At 59.4% G+C, this 25443-nt stretch overlaps 1 protein-coding gene across 1 annotated transcript in view; it reads right to left on the bottom strand.

Moving 5' to 3' along the window:
• Positions 1-1728: 1728 nt before the first annotated feature.
• The window catches only part of ADAMTS10 (ADAM metallopeptidase with thrombospondin type 1 motif 10), a 96436-nt gene continuing 72721 nt past the window's right edge, over positions 1729-25443 (bottom strand). Inside the window, exons 16-25 of the mRNA XM_075071357.1 lie at positions 23733-23866; positions 22057-22180; positions 21496-21576; positions 18719-18882; positions 18136-18262; positions 17103-17232; positions 8513-8717; positions 5204-5380; positions 3446-3602; positions 1729-2745 (exon numbers count right to left, since the gene is read on the bottom strand). Of these exons, the coding sequence (XP_074927458.1) occupies positions 2636-2745; positions 3446-3602; positions 5204-5380; positions 8513-8717; positions 17103-17232; positions 18136-18262; positions 18719-18882; positions 21496-21576; positions 22057-22180; positions 23733-23866 (1409 nt within the window). The 3' untranslated portion in view covers positions 1729-2635. The remainder of the gene's footprint in view (positions 2746-3445; positions 3603-5203; positions 5381-8512; positions 8718-17102; positions 17233-18135; positions 18263-18718; positions 18883-21495; positions 21577-22056; positions 22181-23732; positions 23867-25443) is intronic.

The following is a 25443-nucleotide window of genomic DNA, read 5'->3' as shown; positions in this document are numbered from 1 at the left end:
AGGGGTCCTGACTGTGCCTGCAAGCTCTGCTGTAACCTGCGTTCCTGTTGTCCAATAAACCTGTTTTACTGGCTGGATAAAAGTCACTGTGGGGTCCCAGGAAGAGGGGTGCAGGGCTGGAACCCCGAGACTCCGTAACACCAGGTAAAACACTCCCTACCTGCCACTCACCGTGGTGTCCTGGCCCATCCTTCAGGGTCGTGGCAGATGTGTATGGTGCAGGGATAGGAGTCGTCTGCTCCAGAGATGGGTGAGAAGCTCCTATGGGCTGAGGCCTTGAGACAATCCTGCGAGGAGCAGCCGGCTGGGGTCCAATGACAAGGCAGGAGGGGAAGGGAAGAATGGGCGAGTCACGTGGCAGAATGAAGGAGGCAAAGCAGGCGTAAATGCAACATGTCCTGCCCACAGTCCCCCCAGGCTTAGCAATCATCCATCCTCCTCTGCACCTCTAGGGATCCAGAGCTTGCCTTGTCCCAGGCCGCTCCAGAGACCACGGGGAGGAATTTTTTCAGTCTACTTCTCTACCGTGACAGTAAACGCTTTTAAATCCTCTCTTGCCTGGGAGTTATGGGGGAACCCCACCAATGCTGGTTGGGTCAGGGAGGACAGGGATGGCAAAGGTGCACAGTCCTATGTCAATCCAAAACACGTCCTGCTCCCCAAGTTTGGAGGGGGATGGGGGTGAGTTTGCAGGGTGGGAGAGGGCGGCCTGGAATGGGCCACTGGGACGCAGCTGAGCGCCCGGCCCAAGGCCCCAGGCCATCCAGGCAGGTGCGGGGCCAGCTGAGCAATGACACTCGGACCAGAAGCTGCCCGGGATGGTAGCTACTCCTTTATTATAGATCATGCCATTATTTTGCGCCTTCTTCTCACAGTTAGTATTTTAAACAATTTTTTGTTATAATGTATTTATATAAAATCGTGAAAACAACCCCCCCACCCTCAGAGTAAGTGTTGAAATGGAACATTCCACCAGGAAGGAAGACAATTAATACCCACGCACCAGCCTATTAGGAGCCACCCAGCACCTGAGACGCTGTGATTGGCTGGTGAGTGGATGACGATGCTGTAGCAGATATATTAATAGAGACACTGGGGCAAGGGAGGAGAGAGATGTTCATCGTTCCTGCATCGTTCCTGCAAATGGAACAGATCCCCTGGGCTTGGGCCTTGTGTTGCTTCATTATGATGCAGAAAAATGTGATTTAAAAAAAAAATCCATGTTCTTTTCACACTGGAAACTCAGGTCCTGTCTAGCCCTGTTTTTCCTGGAAGACTCTATGGAGAGCTGGGGAAAATCATAGGACGATGACACCCCCATTAGCATGGCAGCAGAATCTGACTGAGCGTGATGTGGAGGAATGTCAAGTGTGCTCTTCTTTTGCGGGTGCACCACAGAGGGGTTGGAGAAGTGGATTGGGAGTGCTCGTAGTCCTAACTGAACCTTGACAGGAGAAAGCTCTGCTTCTCGCTGCAAAGGCACCATGCTGCAAGAGGCAGTAGGGTGCAGTAGGCGGGACCTTGGCCTGGGATTCAGGAGATCCAGGTTCAATTCCTGACTCTGTTGGGTGACCTTGGGCAAATCACTTCCTCCTTTTTTTCCACTTCCAACCTTTCTCTGTCTTGTCTATTTAGATTGGAAACTCGTCTGTCTCTTATGTATACATACAGCACCTGGCACCACAAGGCCCTGACTTCAGCTGGAGCTTCTAGGTACACCCCTAAAAGGCTTCAGAAAACAAATGTTTTTAACCCACCTTCCCCTCCCAATTCACCCGGTGTCACTTCCTTGGGGACAATCAGTATCTGACCGGCTCTCCAGTCAGCCACAGAGCCTTCCAGGGGAGACAAGGCTTGAATGAACCAAACAATCCTGCCCCTCCCACCCCAGGAGCCTTGCCTCATCCATCACAAAGAAGCCCAAAGGCACAAGCCAAGGTTTGTCCTTGGCAGGTTGATGCACCACACAGCTAAAATCCTTCTCCTCTTCTTGCTCTCTCTGGGCTCCTGTTGGCGCAGGGCAGGACGGACTGCTCCATTTGCTCAATCCCCATCCCCTGCCTGAGGCCTGCTTCCCAGCGCCATGGGGCATGCTCGGTTTCCCGGAGGCAGACAGCGATGCCCTTCAGGAGACTGGGCATGGAGCAAGACGAGGGCAGGACCAGAGCATGCTGACTGGCTGTCGAGAACCGCCCTGCCCTCCTCAGTGTGGCGGGCAGGGCTGTTGGCACCCTCTGGAGGCTGTTGGCTGGTGCCCGCAGGACCCAGCTGTGCTACTAAATAAATAACAAATGTCAGAATTTCAAGTAATGTCCTTGTTGCCACGCTGTCTCCAGCTCTGCCCTCTCCCGGCACGGTGACCAGCTCTGTTGTGGCCGCAGAGATCTCCCCGCTCCTCCGGTGCATTGTGCTGCCTGTCTCCGGAGTGGCACATGCGTTGGCAGTGATTTAACTGGCGTTCTTGTGGGGTTGGGGTGGAGGGGTGTCGCCGGCTCCCTCCAGAAGCACGACCAGTGTTTGGGTTGAATCCTTTGGAGATTCCCGGGGGTCGGGAGTGGAGGGGAACGGCACGGCTCGGCTGCCCTCCGGCTTTGCTTTCGCCTTCCAGTTTTCCTACAGGGGTCGCCTTGCTCCTTTAATGCCCCTGGCACGTTTTACAGCACATCTGTCGGAAGTAGGTCCGGCTGCAGAACTTGAACTTCAACACCAAGGGGCAGTAGGCGACCTTGTTCACATCCTTGCACTCTGAAGGGAGCCCAGAGGGAAAAGGGTTAGAGACCCCACTACGAACAGAGGGGGAGCCTAGTCTACATAGGTAGGGTAGAGAGCAGTCCCTGCCCCCCCCCCCGAGCTGAACTGCCCCAAACTCCTGGAAAGTTTTGTTGCTCAGGGCCCAGGCTCCAGGGACTGGCTGACAAGTAGCAAGTGGGGTGAACCCCACACAAGGGCAATGAACCGAGCTCGGGATGGTGAATCTTATACGGAGATCAAGGCCTTTCCTCCCAGGGGTCCCCCAGTGTTTGGCAGGCTCAGCCGGACAAAGTGTACATGCAGGAGCCACTTCACCCTCCACCCACTAGGGCGACATGTTCAGCGCCGACCCAGAGGGGCGAGCGCCCCTTACTGAGACCCCACCCCACACCCTGCAGAACAGACAGTGCCCACATGCCCCATCCAGGGGGCCTGGTTCAGCGCCGACCCAGAGAGGCGAGCGCCCGTTACTGAGACCCCACCCCACGCCCTGGAGCACAGACAGCGCCCCCATGCCCCATCCAAAGGGCCTGGTTCAGCGCTGACCCAGAGGGGCGAGCTCCCCTTACTGAGACCCCACTGCACCATGCAGGGATCCTGGGGTCAGCACGGACCCAGAGGGGAGATTTTGACCCCGGCTGTTAGCCATGGACAGGATTTAGATCTGAAGCTCTCTCTCCTGTATCTGCGATACCTTCGGGGCTCTCAGTAGGTCCTGATTTGCACCTAGCTTCACACTGCTGCATGCCCGCAGGCTTCAGGTTCTCCCCGCAGTCGCTGGACGGCTGCCCAGTGTGGGTCAAGCACTGGACGGAGCGCCTCTGCTGCCCAAGACCACACTGCGCGGAGCACTGGGGATGGGGGACAGTGCAGAGTCAGAGCTCCCCTGCAGTTCCTCTTTAACAATGCCCTACTAATGGGGAAGGGGCTGGCCTGGCTTCTCCCAGGGCTGTAGCCTGGCCAGTGTGTTTCACCCAACCCTTGATGGCTGCAGATTGCTGCTTCCAGCTGGCTACAGGGACTCCAGTGCACGGAGCTGACCACTGCAGGCCATCTGCCTGTATAGGCCTGATCCAAGCCCACTAGCCCTCCCCCTGCGCACCCCTAAATAGCTTCTATGTTGGAGAGTCCAACCCTCCACCCCCACCCTGCCCTGCACTACAGAGCCTAGTTCTCGGTACGTTTGCTAATTCAGCCGCCCACCCCCCATCAGTAACTGGGGCACTGCCTAGGCCGTGGAGGCAGAGACAGCCTGCCTGTGCCTGAGTGGAGGGAAGATCCACCAGCCGAGTTCCCCGGCTGGACATCCCTTACTGGTTGCTAGCAGAGGAGTTCGAATGCTGGACTTCTGGGCTCTTGGGGAAGGGGCTGGGATGCTAAGGGGGTGGGCACACCAGCCGTGCCCAGGTAAATAAGGATCCCCTTTGGGAAGGAAAGAGGAGCAGACCTAAGGGTACCTCCCCTTTATCTGCCCGGATCCCACCTGGCTATGGCTTGGGGCCTCCTCATCCCACTTCTCCCCATTGCAGGGAAGAAGCTGGTGCTGAAACTTCAGGGCTGAGTGGGAAGAAGGTGTCCAGCTGACTCCAGGAGGGGGCCTAGTGTCTGGGACACCCAGCCTGAACGTTCCACCAACCCTGGGGAAGGGGGGGCAGAGACAGGGAGCCCCAAAAGTGGCAAAGGAGTAGCTCCGAGCTCGCAAAGGGAGGCATTTCATTTGCCCAGCGGGCTAGACAGCACAGGGACCCCAGTGACCGGGCAAGAGACAAGGCTTGAGCAGCTGTGCAGGGCAGAGAGTGGAGCCCAGCAGAGAGGAGTCCAGGCAGTAAACCCATGGAGCAGGGACTCCAGCCAGGGCTAGGCAAGAGTAGCCCAGCCGGTCAGGAGCCAACATCCACCGCTGCGCTGACGACCACTGGAAGCAGAGCACTGCCCGGCACGCAGCCCGGTGTCTGTCTGTGGACTCTGAGGGCACGTCTACATGGCACAGCTGTGGCTAGCTCGGGTTGTGGGGCTGTTTAATTGCTGTGCAGATGTTGGGCTCGGGCTGCAGCCTGGGCTCTGGGACCCCACGAGGGGGGTGGGTCTCAGCCTGGACGCCTGCATCTCTTCACTGCTATTTCAAGCCCCGCAGCCAGAAGTTATTTATTGCAGTGTAGACGTGTCCTAGGAGCCAGATGGGGCCGTATGGATACAGGGGAGGGCAGACCTTGCTCTAAGGCTGACAGGGGCCTGCGGGCAAAGGGACTGGGGCAGGGCTGTTTGCTGCAGTCAGTCAGTGTCTGGCTGGCGGCTTTGGTACTTCAGCTTTTCCACCCGTGCTGCATTATTCAATTCCCTCTGGTGCAGCACCCCCTGTTGGTCCCACCTGAGAGATCTCCTGGCTTCCCCACCCCAAGGCTATCAAGTGGGCCGGGAATTCCTGGGACTCTGGCAGGAGATCATTCAGTACCTCTCCCCATTCGCCAGTCACCCACCGCGGGGGCGGGCAGCGTCGCAGGTTGCATCTCATGCTGATCGGGGGCTTGGTATTCTCTGGGCACTGCAAGGTCGGCAGGGTCGTGCTGTGGTCGCCGCTTTTGCAAAGCACGATGCGGTGGCGGAAACCAGGCCCACAACTCGGGGTGCACTGCAAGGGGCAGGCTCAGATTTAGGGTGCACAGGGAAGAAAGATACACTGATCTCAGGGCACATGGAGAAGAATCTCCCTGTTCCCTCTCCGCCCAAGGGCGTACAAGGTAAAGGTCTGAGCAACAGCAGGCCCCCCCGCCCGTGTCCTTTGACACCCACGCATTTCAGCCTGCCAATGCCCAAGTGAAAAAGGCTCCATGTCACAAAGATAATACTGAGTCCTGCCACGAGTGCAGGGGACTGGACTAGATGACCTCTCGAGGTCTCTTCCACTTCTAGGATTCTAAGATCCCAACTCGGGAAGGCCAATATGGGTCATGCAGGTAACTTCCAATGGTTGTGGGATCCCCTCCCTTAGCACAGCTGAGTTTGTGAGCTCAAGGTACTCCCACCCTGCTCAGTACGTCCTATCGGGCACAGCCCAGGCTCACGCATGATGTTACACAGAGCAGGTGGGGTCCTCAGCTACTGGAACGCAATGTAGTTCCAACTGACTTCTGTGCAACTCCGACAATCCACAGCTCAAGATCTGACCCCGTCATTCCATTTGGCCCCTCTCCCATGAATAGCAGCCTGCTGTCTCTGATCGCTTCTCCGCAGGAAATTCCACCTTTAATTCCCTCCTGATCTCTCCAGTAACTTCAGAGAAAGCCAATGGAAACTGATGATTACCCTTGGCTAGTTTAAATACTGCAGTCAGATCTCTCCAACCTAAATTATCTCAGTTTGGCCGGAGGTGCTCTGCCCTGAGCACCTCCACTGAGAACGGCAGCAACGTGGCCTAGAGGTTAGAGCAGTGGAGGAGTGGGATCAGGAGACTTGGCCTCTACTCCCCATCTGTCAGATGGGGATAATGATGCCTGGCGAAAGCACTTCGAGATCTCTGCAGAAAGGAGCTGTGTGTAAGGAGCCAGATCCTCAGCTGCTGTGGACGGGTGCAGCGCCACTGAAGTCAATGGAGCTACACCGATTTACACCCATTGAGCATCTGGCCCAGTAACTGTCAAGTATTAGCATCTTGGTGTCCTCTCCAAAGGCAGCAGCCTGACAACAGCTGAGCGGCTGCTGTGCGGAGGCCAATGCCCGTCACGCGGGCTAGTAGAGCCTCACCGTTTCCTTGCGATCCCTCATCCATCTGTGCCCCAGGGGTGTCGCTTGTCTATTCAAAATGGAAGCTCTCTGGGGCAGGGACTGGCCTTTCACTGTTTGTATGGCACCCAGCTCATTGTTGTCCTGGGCTGTGACTGGGGCTACTAGGAGCTCCAGTAAAACAAAAATAAAATAATGAATAATGACGCCTTCTTTAAATTTGGTGCCACACGGGGCCTTGCTTCGAAGGGGGCGAGGAGCTCTTCGAGCGGAGTTTCTAAAGGGATAGCTCAATGCCTTTGGATTCTCCCTTCGAGACAAGCCACTAAGCCAGCGAACTTTCTCCCTCCTCGCTGCTTCAGCACTCAGAGCTGAGACTCCGAACTCATTTCACTTGGGGTCATAACAGGTGAGGGACGTCCTGGCCCTCCGTGCTCTCTTAGCTCTCATATGTCTGTGGTAACATTACCTTGACATGTCAGCTAATGAGCCCCAGGCTTGGCCCTCCCAGCTCGGAGGATGTCATAACTTAGAACTGGAAAAGGTCCCGAGAAGGACAACCCAAATGATTCAGGGGCTGGAACAGCTTCCGTATGAGGAGAGATTAGTAAGACTGGGACTGTTCAGCTTGGAAAAGAGACGACTAAGGGGGGATAGGACCGAGGGCTATAAAATCATGCCTGGGGTGGAGAAAGTGAATAAGGAAGGAGTAACTAACACTTTCTCATAACTAAGGCTGCGAGTTTGTCACGGAGGTCATGGATTCTGTGACCTCCATGACTTCTGCAGCAGCAGCAGCAGCTGGGTGTGTGGGAGGGGCTCAGAGCTAGGGGCAGGGGGTTGGCTGGTGCGGGGAGGGCATTTACCTTCGGGCAAGGGGCTCCCTGGCCCCCACCAGCATGGCCTTGCAGCTCCTCCTTGGCGGAGGGGCCAAGGGCTGCACGAGCTGCCTCCACCCGCAGGTCCCGCTCCTCAGCTCCTATTGATTGTGGTTCCCAGCCAATGGGAGTGGTACAGATGGCACTTTTTTGCGGGAGCAGCGCGCGGAGCCCCCTGGCCCTTCCACTGCCTACAAGCTGCAGGGACATGCGGACTGGGTGAGGAGCCCCTGCCCGCCCCGCCAACCTTCCCCCTCCCAGCATCAGTGGGGGTCCCAGGCTGCGTGCCACTGTGCCCCCCCCAGCACCAGCAGGATCCTGGGCTACCTCCCCCAGCACCCATGGTGCCACCGGACCACTCCCCCAGAGCACCCACAACCTCCACCCAAATTTAAGTTAGGGGTATATAGTAAAAGTCATGGACAAGTCACGGGCTGTGAATTTTTGTTTACTGCCTGCGACCTGTCCATGACTTTTACAAAAAATACCCATGACTAAAACATCGCCTTACTCATAATACAAGAACCAGGGGTCCCCCAATGAAATGAATAGGCAGCAGGTTTAAAACAAACAGAAGGAAATATTTCTTCACACAGCCCACCATCAACCTGTGGAGCTTGTTGCCAGGAATGTTTTGAAGGCCAACATTATTATGGGGTCCAAAAAAGAACAAGGTAAGTCCATCAATGGCTCTTAGCCAAGCTGGTCCGGGAGGTAACCCCATGCTGTGTGTGTCCCAAGCACTGACTGTCAGAAGCTGGGAATGAGTGACAGGGGATGGATCACTTGGTGATTCCGTGTTATGTTCATTCCCTCTGCAGCACCTGGCACTGGCTGCTTATGGAACATAGGATACTGGGCGAGACGGACCATGGATCTGACCCAGTCTGGCCGTTTTGACATGCTTAGGACCTAATGCAGCCCAGGTGCTCAGCGTGGGGCAGACACTGAAATCACCCAGGTTCCCACCAGTGGCAAAGCCTCATTAGGTCCCACCTAGTCCATCACCTTGGTCAGTGCAGGACTGTGCCCTGCATGGGGCAGAACCACTCCCCCAGAGGCCCTGGAGAGTGTTGACCTGCCCTAATGAATGGAGCACAGCAGGGCCCAAGCTGAAAGGACCCAATGGATTTCGAGAGCCTGTGCGAACAAGGGGCCCTTACCTCTGACCAGTCCAGGGCAGTCCATTCTGGGGGGCACATTTGGTTATTGCAGGGCTCGTGCATCTTGGGCCGGGGTTGGGCACAGGAGCCATCGTCCAGGATTTTCTCCTCGGTGGCAGTGACCTTCCTCCGGCAGACGACGCTGCGGGTGCGGACGCCCTCGTTGCAGCTTCGGCTGCATTCGGACCAGTTCCCAATCACCCAGCTGGGGAAAGACAAGCGCTGGCAGCTAGGAGCGAGGCTTGACCGTGGGCAGCCATTGTCTGAGCCCGGCACTAGGAGCCCACAGCCCCGAGCTACATCTGCACAGCCCGTGCAGTGAGCCTCCGAGCCCAGGGTGAGAGACTTGGCTAGCAGGGCTCTGAAAACAGCTGAGTAGCCAGTGCTTTGAGGCTCTGGCTCGGGCTGGAGCTCGGGTCCAGAAGCTACAGAGCTATTTATACAAGTCCTGTAGCCTGAGGCTCTTGGCCCTCCCCGGGCTGAGAGGCTGCCTCCCACAGGCTGTGTGCACATACTCCGCTTCCCCCCAGCCTCACACAGACTGGCTCTGCACCGGTCATTTAATCTCTGCATGTCTCCATTTCCCCACGTAGAGCGGGGACAGTGACACCCACTTTCGAGGCTGCGTCTGTGCATGTTTCTAAAGGAGATGCACAGAGCAATGGTGCTAATATTGCAGGGAGAGGGGCACATTGTGGGGGGAGAGGGGGCACAGTGACTCTAGAGAAATGCTGCTTTACAGATGAACCTTCTGGCCAGCAAAGCTACACACTCGGTGAGCCCATCCCCCGCACTAGTCTGGTGGCTAAGGGCCCCAGATAGGGACTGGGGTTCTAGTCCTGGTTCTGCCACGGATCTTGGACAAGTCACTGCTTGTAGTCGAGCGTGACCGGGGCTCAACTCTCCTTCAGGGAGGGGAGGGGAGCCACGCCGGCTCACCATGCTCCGGCCTTCCGGTTGGGTGAAGCAAGCAAGGCCACACACAGTCTGAGCTCAGGCCCTTTAGCAGGGCTGAGCAGTAGACCAGAGTAATATAGTTGGCGCCAGGCCTTACAGGGCGGGCAACACACAGTCTTGAGCTCAGGCGCGTCAGCAGGGGCTGAGCAGGTAGCAACCCACTGTAGGTGTCTCCTTAGCAAAGAAGGGGGGAGTCTGCACCCTTAAAGGGGTGGGCAAGGAGAACGCAGGCCTCCACTCATTTTTTTTTTTTTGGCTGCGCTCCAGCCCCGGCCTAGGCAGCCGTCAACGCCGCTGAACTGGTCAGTGGGGGATCCTGACCGAAACACACTGACATGGGCTTCAGGCGAGTCTGCAGCCAGACAGGAGTTGGCTGCCGGGCCACTCCAACCCCCCTCCCTGGGACCTGCCCTTCCGCCGGCGTCGCCCGGGGTTCCACACCATGGGGTTCTAGCAGGCTGTGGTGGAAGCCGTCCACTCCTCAGGTACCACGGGGTCGCGGCGTCGGCCAGTCTCCGGGTACGGGGTCCGGCGGTCGTCCGGTCTCAGTCCTCCGGTAGCCGGGTCGGCGGTTCCGGTCCGTCCAGTCCTCATGGGTACCGGGTCGGCGTCCGGTCCGGTCCAGTCCTCAGGGTAACCGGGGTTGGCGTCCGGTCCAGTCTCAAGTATCGGGTTCGGGTGGTCCGGTCCGGTCAGTCCTCAGGTAACCGGGGTACGGGCGGTCCGGTCCAGTCCTCAGAGTACCGGGTTGTCCGGGCGGTCCGGTCCAGTCCTCCGTACCGGGTCGGGCGGTCCGGTCCGACTCCTCCGGGTACCGGTTCGGGCGGTCGTCGGTCCACTCTCCGGGTACGCGGGTTCGGGGGTCCGGTACAGTCCTCAGGGTACCGGTCCGGCGCGGTCCGGTCCGGTCCACTCCTCCGGGTACCGGGGTTAGGCGTCCGGTCTGGTCCACTCCTCTGGTACCGGGTTCGGGCGGTCCGGTCCTATCCTCAGGTACCGTGTCCGGGCGGTCCGGTCCGTCCACTCCTCCGGGTACCTGGGTCGGTGTCCGGTCCGTCCTCAGGGTACCTGTGTCCGGGCGGTCCGTCCGGTCCACTCTCCGGTAGCGGGTTAGGCGGCCGGTCCGGTCCACTCCTCCGGGTACCCCCGGGGTCCGGGCGGTCCGGTCGGTCCAGTCCTCCGGGTACCGGGTCCGGGCGGTCGGTCCGTCCAGTCCGCCGGTACCGGGTCCGGGCGGTCCGTCGTCCTCCGGGTACCCAGGGTCGGGCGGTCCGGTCCACTCCCACAGGCCGAGCGTCAAGAGGGCCGCCGCGGCTGCTCTGGGCCACTGGCCCAGGGAGGTCAGGCCAGTACCCCGACCGGGTAAGCCGGGCCCAGCGGGAGCTCACGCCTCAGCGTCTGCCTTCTCTGGCAGCCTCCTCCTAACTGAGGGCTGGGGCCGGGCTTTTATACTTCCTGTCCTGCCCCTTGACTTCCGGGGGGCGGGGATAGGCGGCCGGGCCTCCGCCTGGGGCTGCAGATTTTCTGGCCTATTCCCTTCAGGAGCGTGGGGGAGGGGGCCCCTCGCTACATTCCCCCCCCCCCCCAAAGCTGACCGCGGTCCATCGGGGTCAAGCCCCTCCATCTCCGCAAGGCGGGACAAGAAGTCAGCGTTAAGATGCTCCTTACTGGCCCGGTGGCGGACGGTAAAGGCATATTGCTGTAACGCTAAATACCACCTCGTGAGCCGCATATTGGTGTTTTTCATCTGGGCCAACCAGCGGAGCGCGGAGTGGTCTGTAACCAAGATGAAGGTTCCCCCCCCAGGAGGTAATATCGGAGGGCATCACAAGCCCACTTCACAGCCAGGGCTTCCTTCTCAATCACGGCGTAGTGCCGTTCCCGTGGAAACAGCTTCCGGCTCAGGTAGACAACGGGGTGCTCTTCGCCCTCCACCTCCTGAGACAGGACGGCGCCTAATCCTACCTCGGAGGCGTCGGTCTGTAGGATGAACCCTCGGTTGAAGTCCGGACTGTATAGGATGGGTTCCCGGCAGAGGCGATCTTTGAGGGTCTGGAAGGCTTGGTCACACGCAGGGGTCCATTCTATCCGTCGTGGGCTGTCTTTAGTGAGGAGGTCCGTTAGGGGGGCTGCAATGGAGGCAAAGCTCGGGATGAACCTCCGGTAATAACCTGCCAACCCAAGGAAGCGGCGTACCTGTCGTTTCGTGGTGGGGGGCGGGCAGGTGGCTAGGGCCTGGACCTTCCCCACGAGCGTCCGCACCCGTCCCCCGCCGATCGTGTAGCCGAGGTAGGTGGTCTCTTGCCAGCCGATCCGGCACTTCTTCGGGTTGGCGGTTAGTCCAGCATCCCGCAGGGTCCGCAGGACCGTGGCCACCCGTTCCAGGTGGTCGTCCCAGGACCTGCTGTAAATAACCACGTCGTCAAGGTACGCGGCAGCGTACTCACGGTGCGGGCGAAGGAGATGGTCCATAAGTCTCTGGAACATCGCCGGGGCCCCATGGAGGCCGAAGGGCATCTGGGTGAAGTGATAGAGGCCTGAGGGTGCAGCAAACGTGGTTTTTTCCCCCGGGAGGCAGGGTCAAGCGGGATTTGCCAATAGCCCTTGCTGAGATCAAGGGTGGTGAGGAAGCGGGCCTCGCCCAGGTGGTCCAGCAGCTCGTCCACCCGCAGCATCGGGTACGCATCAAACTTTGACACGGAGTTGACACGCCGAAAGTTGATGCAAAAGCGCTGGGTACCATCAGGCTTGGGGACCAAAACCACGGGGCTACGCCACTCACTCTGTGATCGCTCGATGACGCCCAGTTCTAACATCGCCCGTACCTCCTCCTCTATGACATGTTGCATCCGATGGGGTAGGGGCCTGGTCGCCTCCTGGATCACCACCCCCGGTTCTGTCTGGATGGTATGATGTTCAAGGGTCGTGCAGCCTGGCTGGGCAGTGAAGGTCTTGCGGAATGCCTGCAGGAGACAGGCCGTTTGCTTCCTCTGCTCCTCGCTTAGGGCCTCCGAGCTGCGGCGCTGTGGGATCGTCAGGCAGACCGGCTCGGGGTCCAGTTCAGGTTCGGGGGGGGGGTCAATCAAGAGCCCCTCTCGCTCCTGCCAAGGTTTCAGGAGGTTAACGTGGTACTTCTGGTTTCTTTTGGCGGTCGGGCTGGTTGACCTCGTAAGTGACCGGGGCGACTTTCCAAATCACCTCATAGGGCCCTTGCCAGCGGGCCAGCAGCTTGGACTCCATAGAGGGCAAGAGCAACAGCACCCGGTCCCCGGGTTGGAACTTGCGGGCCTGCGCCCGCCGGTTATACGTCTGGGCTTGGGCCTTCTGGGCCGCTTTCAAGTTCTCGCGGGCGAGCGCCCCTAGTTTGGCTGAGCTGATCTTGCAGCTGGAACACATACTGCAGAACGCCCTGCGTGGGGAAGGCATCTGTTCCCAGGTTTCCCGCATGAGGTCCAGGAGGCCCCTCGGGCGACGGCCATATAACAGCTCGAAGGGTGAGAACTTGGTGGAGGCCTGGGGCACTTCACAGATGGCCAAGAGCAGGGGTGGAATTAACTGGTCCCAGCGGCGCAGGTCCTCGGGGTTGAATTTGCACATCATATCCTTCAGAGTCCGGTTAAACCGCTCCACAAGGCCATCGGTCTGCGGATGGTAAACCGAGGTACGTAACTGCTTGATCCCGAGTAACGTGCAGACCTGCCGTAGTAGCCGGGAGGTGAAGTTAATCCCCTGGTCAGTGAGTAACTCCCGGGGTAGGCCGACTTGGGCGAAGACCTTGATTAATTCGTCAGCGATGGCCCTGGCGGTAATGCTCCGGAGCGGAATGGCCTCGGGAGGGAAGCGGGTCGCATAGTCCACCATGACCAGAATGTAGCGGAACCTGGCCTGGCTTCTCGGGAGGGGTCCCACTAAGTCCATGGCCACCCGTTCAAATGGAGTTTCCATAATGGGCATTGGGATCAAGGGGGCTGGGGCCGTCCGGGTGGGCGCCGCCCGCTGGCACTCGGGACAGGAGGCGCAGTATTTCCGCACCTCGTGGTGCACCCCGGGCCAGAAGAAGCGAGACAAAATTCGGGCAAGGGTCTTCTCCTGACCTAAATGTCCGGCTGCGGGGACATCGTGAGCCAGCCTCATAACTGCCCTCCGATGGCAATGCGGTACTACCAGTTGTGTCCGGACCTCTCCCGTGCGGGTATCTCGGTCCATGCGGTAGAGACGATCTTGCTGCAACTCAAAGCGGGGCCAGGTCTGCATACAGCCGGGATCGATCGGGGCCCTGTTGACTGCGGCCAGCTGGTCGTACATCTGGTTCAAGGTGGGGGTCCTTCCTTTGATCTCGGCAGAAATCCGTGGTCGCCCTAGGCCTTTCGGTATCCCCGGTTGGTGTTCATCCACTGCATCGGCCTGGCAGTCCGGCTTCGCCCCGTCAGACCCTTCTTGTGGCGTCTTCCACAGCGCGGTCACCCTCGCAGGCGGGAATAATCTCTGGGTCCTTCTGCGAGTGGGACCGCAGAACGTACACGAATTCAGGCCAGTCCCGCCCCAAGATCACTGGGTAGGCGAGCCGCGGGGCCAGGCCGACCACAAGAGTCCGCGTGACCCCAGCTACTGACAGGGAGACTCGAGTGCTGGCATACGGTCGTACGTCCCCATGGATGCACTGCAGGTGGATCGTCCCAAGCCGCGGGCCTTCAGCCACGCCGAAGCTTTGGTGGACCAACGTCTGCCCGCAGCCGGAATCAACCAGGCGCGCGTCTGGCAGTCATTGACGACTACAGGCATGGTGGCCTTGGGCGGCTGCGGGGGTCGGGCCTGATCTTCTCTGGCACAGACCTGCCCGAAGTCGCACTCCATGGCCAGGCAGTCTCGTTGGAGGTGTCCACGTTTGCCGCAGGAGAAGCAGGGACCGATCTCAGGCCGCCCGGGCCGGGCCGATCCATTTCGTTGATTCGCGGGCGGGCTCCGGGATGGACGTTCTGCTTGGGCTTCGGGACGGACAAGGCTTCGATGGGTCGGGCCCTCAGGCCGCCGCAGGTGGAGCTCCTGTCCCCGGGGGCGGTTCGAGCTTCATCGCGGCCGTTCCCCCTCCTTTCCGAGTGGGGCCGCTCGGACCCGGTGGATGGGTTCGTGGCGTTGGCCCGACTGAGGTCTCGGCCGCCAGGAAGTTTTCCATGAGGGTGACAGCGGCCGCCACCATCGGGGACCGGTGCTGGAGGACCCAGGCTCTTCCTCGGGAACGGAGGAGGATGTGGAGAAACTGCTCCAAGACAATCTGCTCCAGGAGTTCCTCCGGGCTTCGTCGTCGTCGGGTTGGAGCCACCGCTTGCACAAGTCCCGCGCCGTAAGTTAGGCCCCTGAACTGCTGGTGGAAGTCTCTGGGTGATGTCTAGCGCCTCCAGAATCGCCGCTTTTACTTTTGGGATAGTCCCTGGCATCCTCGGTGGAGAGGCCTTGGTATGCGGCCTGTGCCGTCCCCGTCAGATACGGGGCGAACAGGGTGGCCCACTGATCCGGGGTCCACCCGCTCGAAGGTCACCAGGAACACTTCCAGGTCGTCATGGGAGCCCATTTTGGTCAGCCGGACCGGCAGAGGAGGTCGCGGGGTCCCATCCAGCCCCCCCGACTGGGGATCGGGGCCGTGGGGAGTGTGCCTTCTAGTTTGCTGTAGACACTGCCGCTGAAACTCCTGAGTCCGGGTTGTCAGGTCCTGCACCAGCTGCTGCTGCTGAGCCCCCAGCTGTTCAAGCAGCTGTTTCTGCTGCAGTAGTCGGGCAGCCTCTTGGCGTTGCTGCTGCTGCAGCTGGGCCGCCTGTTGTCGTTCCTGGATCTCCATCAGGGCCGTGAGGAACTTGGTTAGGTCCATTTCACCAGGGGGAGAGCGGTCCCCCCGCGCCCTTTCTTGCAGGGTTGAGGGCTCGTGCCCACATCCTGGGCAGGGAGTCCCCACTTCTGGTACCACGTGTAGTCGAGCGTGACCGGGGCTCAACCCTCCTTCAGGGAGGGGAGGGGAGCCACGCCGGCTCACCATGCTCCGGCCTTCCGGTTGGGTGAAGCAAGCAAGGCCACACACAGTCTGAGCTCAGGCCCTTTAGCAGGGCTGAGCAGGTAAGGCCACAGTATATAGTTGAGCCCAGGCCCTTAGGCAGGGCGGGGGCAACACACAGTCTGAGCTCAGGCGCTTCAGCAGGGGCTGAGCAGGTAAGGCAACCACTGTAGGTGGTCTCCTTAGGCAAAGGAAGGGGGGAGTCTGCCACCCTTAAAGGGGTGGCAGGGGGAACGCAGGCCCTCCCACTCCACTGCGCTCCAGCCCGGGGCCCTAGCAGCAGTCAACGCCGCTGACGGTCAGTGGGGGATCCTGACCGAAACACACTGACATGGGCTCAGGCGAGTCTGCAGCCAGACGGAGTCGGCTGCCCCCGGGCCACTTCCAACCTCCCCCTCCCTGGGTACCTGCCCTTCGCCGGCGTCGTCCGGGGGTTCCCAAACCATGGGTTCCTCAGCAGGCTCGGCGGTGGGAAGTCCAGTCCACTCCTCCAGGTACCGGGGTCGGGCGTCCGGTCCAGTCCTCCGGGTACCGGGGTCGGGCGGTCCGGTCCGGTCCAGTCCTCAGGGGTACCGGTCCCGGGTGGTCCCGGTCCACTCCTCCGGGGGTACGGGTTCGGGCGGTCCGGTCCAGTCCTCAGTGGTATCGGGGTTCGGGTGTCCGGTCCGGTCCGGTCCAGTCCTCAGGTTACCGGGGTTCGGGTCCTCAGAGTACGGGGTCCGGGCGGTCCGGTCCAGTCCTCCACAGGCCGAGCGTCAGAGGGCTCCGCCAGCTGCTCTGGGTACTGGCCCCAGGGGAGGTCAGGCCAGTACCCATCCGGATACCAGGCGCGGGTAAGCCAGGCCCAGCGGGAGCTCGGGCCTCAGCGTCTGCCTTCTCTGGCAGCCTCCTCCTAACTGAGGGCTGGGGCGGCTTTTATACTTCCTGTCCCGCCCCTTGACTTCCTGGGGGCGGGGACAGGCGGAGGGGGCCTGGAACTTCCAGTACCGCCCCTTGACTTCCGGGGGGCGGGGATAGGCGGCTGGGCCTCCGCCCGGGGCCGCAGATTTTCTGGCCTATTCCCTTCAGGAGCGTGGGGGAGGGGGGCCCCCTCACTACACTGCTGCGTTTGTGCCTCAGTTTCCACCTCTGTAAAATGGGAACAATGCTATTGTCCTCCTTTGTGAAGCACTTTGAGGTGAAAAGCACTGGATCTTCTTGTTAGTGACAGAGCGGAAAGATAACATAATACCACACCCTTGCCATCCTCTGACACCTTTCCTCTGGGGAGCCCAGTGGTGCCTTGCTGAGTATGATGATCACCTCCAGAGGTTGGATGTGACTCCACTCAGGTGCCTGTGGCCATATCTGGAACAGATCAGCCTTTCTCCCAGAGGGAAGAAAGACGGGAACTGACTCAGGGTAAGAAAAGAAGATGAGGGAACCTGCTTTGCTGATTCAGGGAGAGAGCAGGCACCAAATCCATTCTCCACCTCAATCCAGCCCTGCTTCTCCATCTAAGAACCCCACCAGTAGTTCCCCAGCCCAGCCGCCCCATGCCCTGTGACCTCCAACAGCAGACACCCTTCCCAGACCGGTGACTGCACTCACGCGGGCGGACATGGCTCAGTGTTGCATGGCCTCTGCTTCTCAGGTAATTTAGTTTCAGGGCTACAGAAATGGTTGAAGACTGTGGAGCTGTCGGCCTGTTTCTTGCATATGACGGACTGGATTTGGCTGCCTGCGGGGGAGGTGGAGGAAGGGAAAGAGAAGAGAGAAATAGCTCTATCCTGGTGCCAGAGTCTAGAACCGCTCAGCCCGCTCCCCGCTGGCTAGTCAGCAGGCGCAATGCACCGCCCAGCTGCTCACTCGGCATCTACAGGAGGGCACAATCACTAGCCAAGGACGCCCCTAAGTTTCTATTTAAAGCCAAGTTTTCCATCATCTCTGCAATCTACAACACCTGACAGGTTGGGCTGAAAACTGGCTGGTCAGGGCCCAGGGCAAAGTTTGAAGAGAAAATGTGAGGGCATTTGATCAAGGGGTTCCTGCACCCAGAAAAATAAACTGGTTTTGAAAGTTTTGCATCTCTTTTTTTGAGCAGGATTAGGGAAAAGCAGTGGGGAGGAGTGGGGGTGCTGTCCTGCACTCCCCTTGCAGAAGACTGCTGCCCCATGCAAAACCAAGGCCCCTAACAACAGGTTCTGCTGACATCCCACAGAAACCACAGCTTCAGCTCCCACCAGAATGAGCCCAAAGGATTCTGGGAAATCTCTGTCTGAGGAGGACCAGTTCACAGATGCAGAGATTTAAAGGCCAGAGGGGACCATTAGACCAACTTCCTGCCTAACACACGCCATTGAATTTCAGGGGTATAATTTCAACCCAGTGACCTTTATCAGCCACTCTTGGGGTCCAGCCAAAGAACAGCATCCAGGATAGGTGACAAGACCTGTTATCCATGCAGCTTTGTTGACTGACACCGACTTGCAAGCAGTTGAGTGTGAGGTCCTGGTCTGAGAGCCCCATTAGACCAACACGGCTCCCAAAGCAAGTCCCTGTGCTTGGCGTCTTGTGCCTGGAAGTCAAGGGAGTTGCAGACACTACACCACTACCTCTGCCAAAGTACAGTTAAACCTCTTACCTCCGGCACAGATAGCTGAGCATTTGGTCCATGGGGTGTAGTGCCAGGAGTACTGGGTCAAGGAGCCTCGGGTGATGGGTGCGTTGAACTTGTACTGAATCTCCTGCAGCTCTGCCCGCACGAGAACCTGTGGAGAAAGGGGCTGTCAGTGCATTGGGGCCAACGAGCCATCAGAGCCGAGCATGACCATGGGCCCATCTTGTAGTGTGTCTCAGGACCCTCATCAGGCTCTCCAAGCTCTTCAAGGCCTGTTGGGCTTCCCTTGCCTTCCCAGCTCTGAAACCACTGGGAGTCGATAGCCATCAACTCTGGCCCGGCACAGCAGGGCAGCAGAGCAGTGATCAGGAGGGACCACGGAGCCAGAGCAGCCAAAGCCCGATTTCTTTCCAAAGTCTGGCTCTGTGGTGTAATGGTCCCTCTGCTCCGGAGTGGAGATCTGAGAAGAATTTGGCCCTATGGTGTCCCTGTATCCCTGATTAGCACTAACTCTGATGCGTGTGTCCGGAGGGAGGGATAATCGATTGGAAAGGGTTAGCCATGGCCAGGCAGGCAGGCCAGGGGGACAGAAAGGGCTGTTACCAACCATGACAATGAGAGTGGCATTGGTAGGTCCTAAGGCCTCCAGCGATTCGGGGTCATCTTGAGATCTCCTGTAGTGGAACGTCGTCCCGGCGACGTCAAAGTGCCTGGGTGGGTCGATGGAGAGCTTCCCGTTGATGAAATACTCGTCGTTCTCCCCTTTCAGTGCTGGAAGGGCAGGCAAGGAGAGGGTCCTCATTGCGGAGGGGACTGCCGGCTATTTCCCAGTGTGCACTGCCTCCCCCCACCGAGTTAACGGACAAAGCTCGGAGGCTATCGATTCTCTTTGAAAGCAACTCTGTACACGGGCCCCCGGCTCCCTGAGCAGCTCTTCCATGGGAATCATGGGATATGGCTTCTAATACACCCCTCATCATAGTATCTGGGCACTGGGATTTCCTCCACCCCCCCCGTGACACCTTAACGATGCTTAGCCTGCCATCCAGTGCTCTTCAATCACTGTCACAAGGTGGGGAAGTACCATCGTCCCCATTTTACAGATCAAGAAACTGAGGCACATGCAAATTAAGTGACTTGGTCAAGGCCAGGGGCAGAGCTGAGAACAGCCCCCCAGTCTCTGAATTCACAGTCTATGCCTGAGCCATTGGGCCCCACTAAAGATGCCATGGTGGGACAGGGCTTACCAGCCATCCTGGTGGCACTGGGGATGGTAACCAGGGCAATAGCCTAGAACATGCCAGTTCGTACGCACTGCTGGGACTACACTCGAGGTCTCTCAGGCCCGAAATACAGCTTCTAGAGCAGAGGTGGGCAAACTACGGCCTGCGGGACCCTCCTGCCCGGCCCCCGAGGTCCTAGCCTGGAAGGCTCACGCCTGGCCCCTGCCCCACTATTCCCCCTCCCCTGCAGCCTCAGCGCACCCCACTGCTGGCGCAATGCTCTGGGCGGTGGGGCTGCGAGCTCCTGGGGCAGCGAGGTTGCAGAGCCCGCCCTGACCCAGTCTCTGTGCTGCACGGTGTCGGCGTGGCCTGGCTCCCTGCCAGGCAGCACGGTAAAGGAACGGAGCGAGGGGGTTGGATAGAGGGCAGGGGACTTCAGGATGGTGTCACAGAGTGGGGGTGTGGATAGGGGTCCGGGTGGTCGGAGGATGGGGAACGGGGAGTTGAATGGGGGCAGGGGTCCTGGGGGGCAGTCAGGAAGCGAGGTGGCTTGGATTGGGGCAGCAGGGTGGCAGCCAGGGTGGGAGCAGGGGTGGGTGGGTGGGGCAGGCAGTCCTGGGATGGGTCATCAGAGGGCGAGAAGCAGGGAGGGGTAGGGGGCAGGGGCCGGGCCACGCCTGGCTGTTTGAGGAGGCACAGCCTCCCCTAACTGGCCCTTCATACAATTTCCGAAACCTGATGCGTCCCTCAGGCCAAAAAGTTTGCCCGCCCCTGTTCTAGGGCCTGTGCTAAAGGAATGGCAAGTGAGCAGCTGGCTGTTGTAGTCGCAGAGATGGTCACTAGAGGGAGAAACCATCTCTCTCTCTCACACACACACACAGCCTGTGTGTTACACTAAGGCCCACGGTTAAATTTTCCGTGGTTGCACACTCGTTGTTGTTAACATGCTCTTTCCCACGATGCTTTGGGGCAGGGTGGATGGTCCTGCACTGGTGAGAAATGCAGGGGAGACTCGTTCCCCTCCAGGCTAGAAATCTCACGAGCACAGCCCGGACAAGCAGGCAGTACAGGGGACTCTGCGGTCCAGTGCTGGCCGCAGGGGGAGATGCCGGCTGTTACTCCAGGGACAGAGGCAAGTTTGGGTGGTGCCTTTCCACAAGTATGATGGGCTCACAAGTGTCCCAGCCAGGCAGGCCCCATTAGAGGAGGACGTAAAATCCCAGCCTGCCCCTTAGCCAGGATCATTCCCCGGTGACGTGGATGCACCAGCAACTCGTTTCTGATGGACTGGAAAGACAAGGGGAGCCCTGCTCTGTCCGACAGCAGGGCAGGCTTTGATCCAGGATGCTGGTCCCCTGGAAGCAGCACCAGGGAGCTGGCCAGACGGGTCCCTTACCCGGTCTGGCACCAGCGCAGGCCCTGTTAGCAAATGCTGTTCTCCCAGAACTGCAGGGAAACCCCAGCTTAAGGGAGCTCCCTCCCAGGGGACCTCAGTGCAGGCTCTGGAATCTGCCATGGCTCAAGCTCCCATGGCAGAGCTGCAGGTGACCTGCCAGGTGATGTTTACATTCCCCTCCCTTCCTCTCCCCTCGCTGTAATGGCTGCCGATCGTGTGAGAAAAGCAACGAGGCAGTGTCTGGCTGGAAAGCCAAGCGAGACAGTTGATTTTGAACCCCCAGCCGAACATGCTGGCTCTGAGGGAAGTGCCAAGGAGCCAGGGCCAGCGCCGGGGCATGGAGGTTGTGTCGGGTTACGTTGCTGAACAGCGGCGGAGCTGCAGCGAGATGGGGGCATCTACGCCACACCCAAACACCCCACTGGCCCCGAAACAGCTTCCTCATTGTGCCCTGTAAACCTCGCTAGGCACCACGGCTTTGCCCGCCAATGCCACCTCTGGGGAATGGGACAAACTTTTCTCAGTGGTTAGCTACCGAGTGTCGAGAATACTTCCCCCTACTGCCCCTCAGGCTGGCACCTGAAACCCTCCCAGCATCACACCCCAAGGGAAGATCTGCCAGGCAGGTCTTGCCCACCCAGCACCCACAGAGAGAGGCGCCTTGGCACTGAACGGGCATGTAACTGAGATTTCACTGGTGGTCCATTGTGACTCTCCCTGTCCCCCAGCATCACCCCTGGGCTGCAGACCCTGCTGTCTTCTCACCCAGGTAGTTGAGAGAGAAATTCAGCTCCCGGATATCAATGTGCACAGAGCCCTTGGGGATCCAGATCACCTCCTTGTAACCTGGAAGACAAGCCCAGGGCGTGGGGTTAGCAGGGAAACCTAGCCAGGCTGGGATCAGAGAGACTGCAGGGGGCAGCCTGGGGAGGTGGGGGGGAGGTGAGACCACCTGAGCCCAGCGCAACTTGTGGGGAGGAGGAATCCTGAACCCCACCAAGGGAAATCAAGTCAAAGACCCCAGTATAGCCCAGAGGCATATCCAACCCCCAGTGCAGGGAGCCCATGGGCATATCCAACCCCCACCTCAGGGACCCCACAGGTGTATCTGATGATCCCTCCCATCCCGGGGAGCCCATGGGTGTACCCAACATCCCCCACCCTGGGGAGCCCACAGGCGTACCCGACCCCCGCCACCCCACCCAAGGGAGCCCATGGGTGTACCCGACCCCCCCATCTCCTGAGATAAAGGCACCGAACCAGAAGGAAATGAGCGGCAGGTAAATCAAGCCTCGCCGTGTCCCAACTGGGCCGGATGCTCCTTACCCCCCTCGGGCAGGGACTGGTTGAAAATGCCTTCGATGGTCTCGCAGGTACTCCCGTCTCCCCCACACATGCGGCACTTGTCCTCCTTCAAGTCTGAGCCAAGGATGCGGTCACAGCCCACGTGCTGGAGGGAAAGAGCAGGGGGGATTATCTGCTTGCAGGGGACACTGGCCTCCAACTGACCAGACCTCCAGACGGCCATTCTGGTATCACATGTGTGGGGGTTCAAACTTTCCCTTTGCCTCCATTTTACTCCTGCCCCCTACCCCTCACAGCCGTGGGGGCTCAGCACGCCTCCCCTGTCTTTCTGCCACCCCTGGGGGCTGGTAAGAGAAAGGGGTGTGAGCATGGGGCCCAAGGACGAAATCCGCCTTTCCCCATCCGCGCCCAAGCGCCCAGGGTGAAGGGCTGAGTGTGTGTGTGGGGGGATACCCTGATGGAATCCACCTTCCCTCCCGGGGGGAGGATTCAGCGTGTCCTCTCCACAACCTGCGTGAAGGCTCCTGGCACGTGGAGCTTCGGGAGCTCCTTCTCCAGGCCAGGCCATTTGGGAACGAGGGGTGCCCCCCTTCCTCCTACACAGCCCTGCCACAGGCCTCGTGCTGGCCCTCCACGGCTGGCTGGATTCACCATCCCCAAAGGAAATGCCCCAGATCTCTATGGTCCTGCAATGGCTACTGCCAGCCCCAGGCTAGCGATGGGGCTACTCCAAGGCTCAGGTGGAGGAGCCCCTGTCATGTTCCGGTATTGGCCTGGCTATCTGGAGGGCTTGGGTCTGCAACACCTGGCTGGAAATCTCACAAGAAGAGGCTCCATGGTCCTTCCTGCCTCCAGCAAGGCTTGGCCCTTCGCCCTTGCTAGGTCCTGAACCTCCCACTGCGGGCGCAGGGTCAGGTCAGCATGTCTCCGGGCCCTGATGCTGAACCCTCATCGACTGGAGGCAGAACATGCAGCTGCCCCGAGGGAGGATGAGGAAGAGGGAGAAGGCGACGTTTTCAAAGGGAGGAAGGAGGAGATGCCATGTGCTTATAATTAGCAGCCCCTGTGTGATGGGCTGATTCCTGACAGGCTTCCACCGTGCTCTGGGGTCCTTCACAGCACAGGTCCCGGCAGCTGGAAGGGACAGGCTGGGCCTCTCTCCAACTTCCCAGAGATTCCTGCTCACGTAGCAATGCCCCCTCAGATCCGGGAGGGACTCTCAGGCCCCTTCAGGTCCTTCAGACCTTCCCCAGAGCTCTTGAAGGCTTTGCTCGTCTTCTCAGGGCAGTGTGCAGTGCTACTGATGTTGGGGAGGCCTCAGGCTCTGAGTCTCTCCCACGGTAATGCTAAGCACTCATAGTGCCCTCCCGGGTAGGGTACCTCAAGGCTATTGCCCGCACTCTGCAGATGGGGAAACCAAGGCACGAGAGGTGGGCTGACTTGCTCTAGGTCACAAAGAGTCAGCAGAAGAGCTGGGACCTCGACCTCATGCTGAGTCCATGAGACCCCGGGCAAGTGGGAGAATAGCTGGCTGTGCTCTTTCACTGCTCTGCTGTGAGGAGGCAGCTGCTCTCCCCACCCACAGCCAAAGCACATGAGAGGGGTCTGCAGAGTGCAGGAGAGGGGCTGAGTACCTACAGGGGAGCTCTCGCCTAATCCCAGCTCCCCCTCCAGCACCCACTGACCTCGGCACGTACCTTGCACTCCCCATTGACACAGATGTCATTGGAGTCCTGCCGGCAGGGTGTCCCGTCCACCACGGCCGCTGCCCGCTCCGTGTAGAAGTTGAAGCCCTCGGCCAGGCAGTTGAGAGAACAGGATTTCACGCCCCCTGCAAGAGAAAAGGAGGCAGTTCCACCTGCTCCAACACAGCGACAGCCAGAGGAGCGATGGCGAGGGCCCTACCAAATTCATGGTCAGTTTCGGTCAATATCATGGCTGTAGGGTTTTAAAAAATGGTAAATTCATGATTTCAGCTATTTAAATCTGAAAGGTCAGTGTTGTAACTGCAGGGGTCCTGACTCAAAAAGGAGTTGGGGGGGGAGGACTGCAAGGTTATTGTAGGGGGGTTGCGGTACTGCTCCCCTTATTTCTGCACTGCTGCTGGCTGGGTGCCACCTTCAGAGCTGGGCACCCGGCAAACAACCGCCGTTCTCTGGCTGCCCAGCTCTGAAGGCAGCACACAAGTAAGGGTGGCAATACCGCAACCTCCCTAAATAACCTTGTCACTCCCTGCAACTCCCTTTTGGGTCAGGACCCCCAATTTGCGAAGTGCTGGTCTCCCCTGGGAAATCCGTATAGCGTAGGGTAAAAGCACACAGTGGACCAGATTTCATGGTGGGAGACCAGATTTTCACGGTCCGTGACGCGTTTTTCATGGTGGTGAATTTGGTGAGGGCCCTAGTGATGGAGCTTCTCCCCCAGCCATCTTCCTCACGCCCTCCAGTCTGTGCCTGGCCTAGGCTGCTCCGAGGGGTCAGAAGGCCCTACTGCCAGGCAGCAGGTTCAGAGAAGCGTCACAGCTGCTCACTAACTACCCTGTGGGGCTTGAGGACAGAGCCAGCCCCCTGAGGGCACCGTCTCCAGCTCGCCTTCTGGGAACAGCCACTCCGACCCATGCAGCCCTCCGGCCTGACAGGGTCTTCTTCCTCCGGGCTTGTCCCGCACTGAGCCCCAGCTCCCAGGGAGCCAGGGCTCACCCCTCCTCCTTTCAGAGTGCACACCTCTGTGACATACCCACTGGGGAGCTCCAAGAGCACCCCCGCTGCATTGCTGTTTGTGTTACGGAAGTGCCCTGAGACCCCAGATCCCATTGCGCCAGGTGCTGTACAGGTGCTCAGCGAGAGACAGCCTCTGCCCCAAGAAGCCTGTAAGCTAAATAGACCAGTCAAAGGGTGGGAGGTGCAGAGACTTACCCCCCACAGCCAGTCATAGGCAGAGCCAGGAATAGCCCCCAGCTAAACCCCCGGCCACTGGACCAACCTGCCTACTCACAGGTGGGTCTGATGTACACCTCGGGGCTCAGAGGTGCTACCCCCCACCACACCCCACTGTAGGTCAAGCGCCAGAGAAAGGTGCGGGCGGAGGGAGAGGTCCGGGTTCAAGACGCAGCCTTTCAGCCTGCTGAGAGCTTGGTGCGGGAGTAAATTCCTGATTTGCCCACGCCACCTGCAGGCATCTCAGCACAGACTCACCCCGGAGCTGGGTTAGCTCCACCTCTGGCCAGCACAGGCCAGAGCTGAGCTGGAGGGCTGAATTCACATCCTGTGACCCCTGCCTGCCAGATTTCACCTCCCTAGGTTAGGCGGGCCTGAAACCTTCACAGGATGGGAGCCATGGAGCCAGGGGAGAAGATGGAAGGGGAGATGGAGGGGGAGGTCAAAGGCAGAGCAGAGAGAAGGGGTGATG

Source organism: Chelonoidis abingdonii, chromosome 11, assembly GCF_003597395.2.
Source record: "Chelonoidis abingdonii isolate Lonesome George chromosome 11, CheloAbing_2.0, whole genome shotgun sequence".
NCBI classification, from domain to species: Eukaryota; Metazoa; Chordata; order Testudines; family Testudinidae; genus Chelonoidis; species Chelonoidis abingdonii.
The sequence above is the reverse complement of the archived record's forward strand: the minus strand, read 5'-3'. Positions and strand labels throughout refer to the sequence as shown.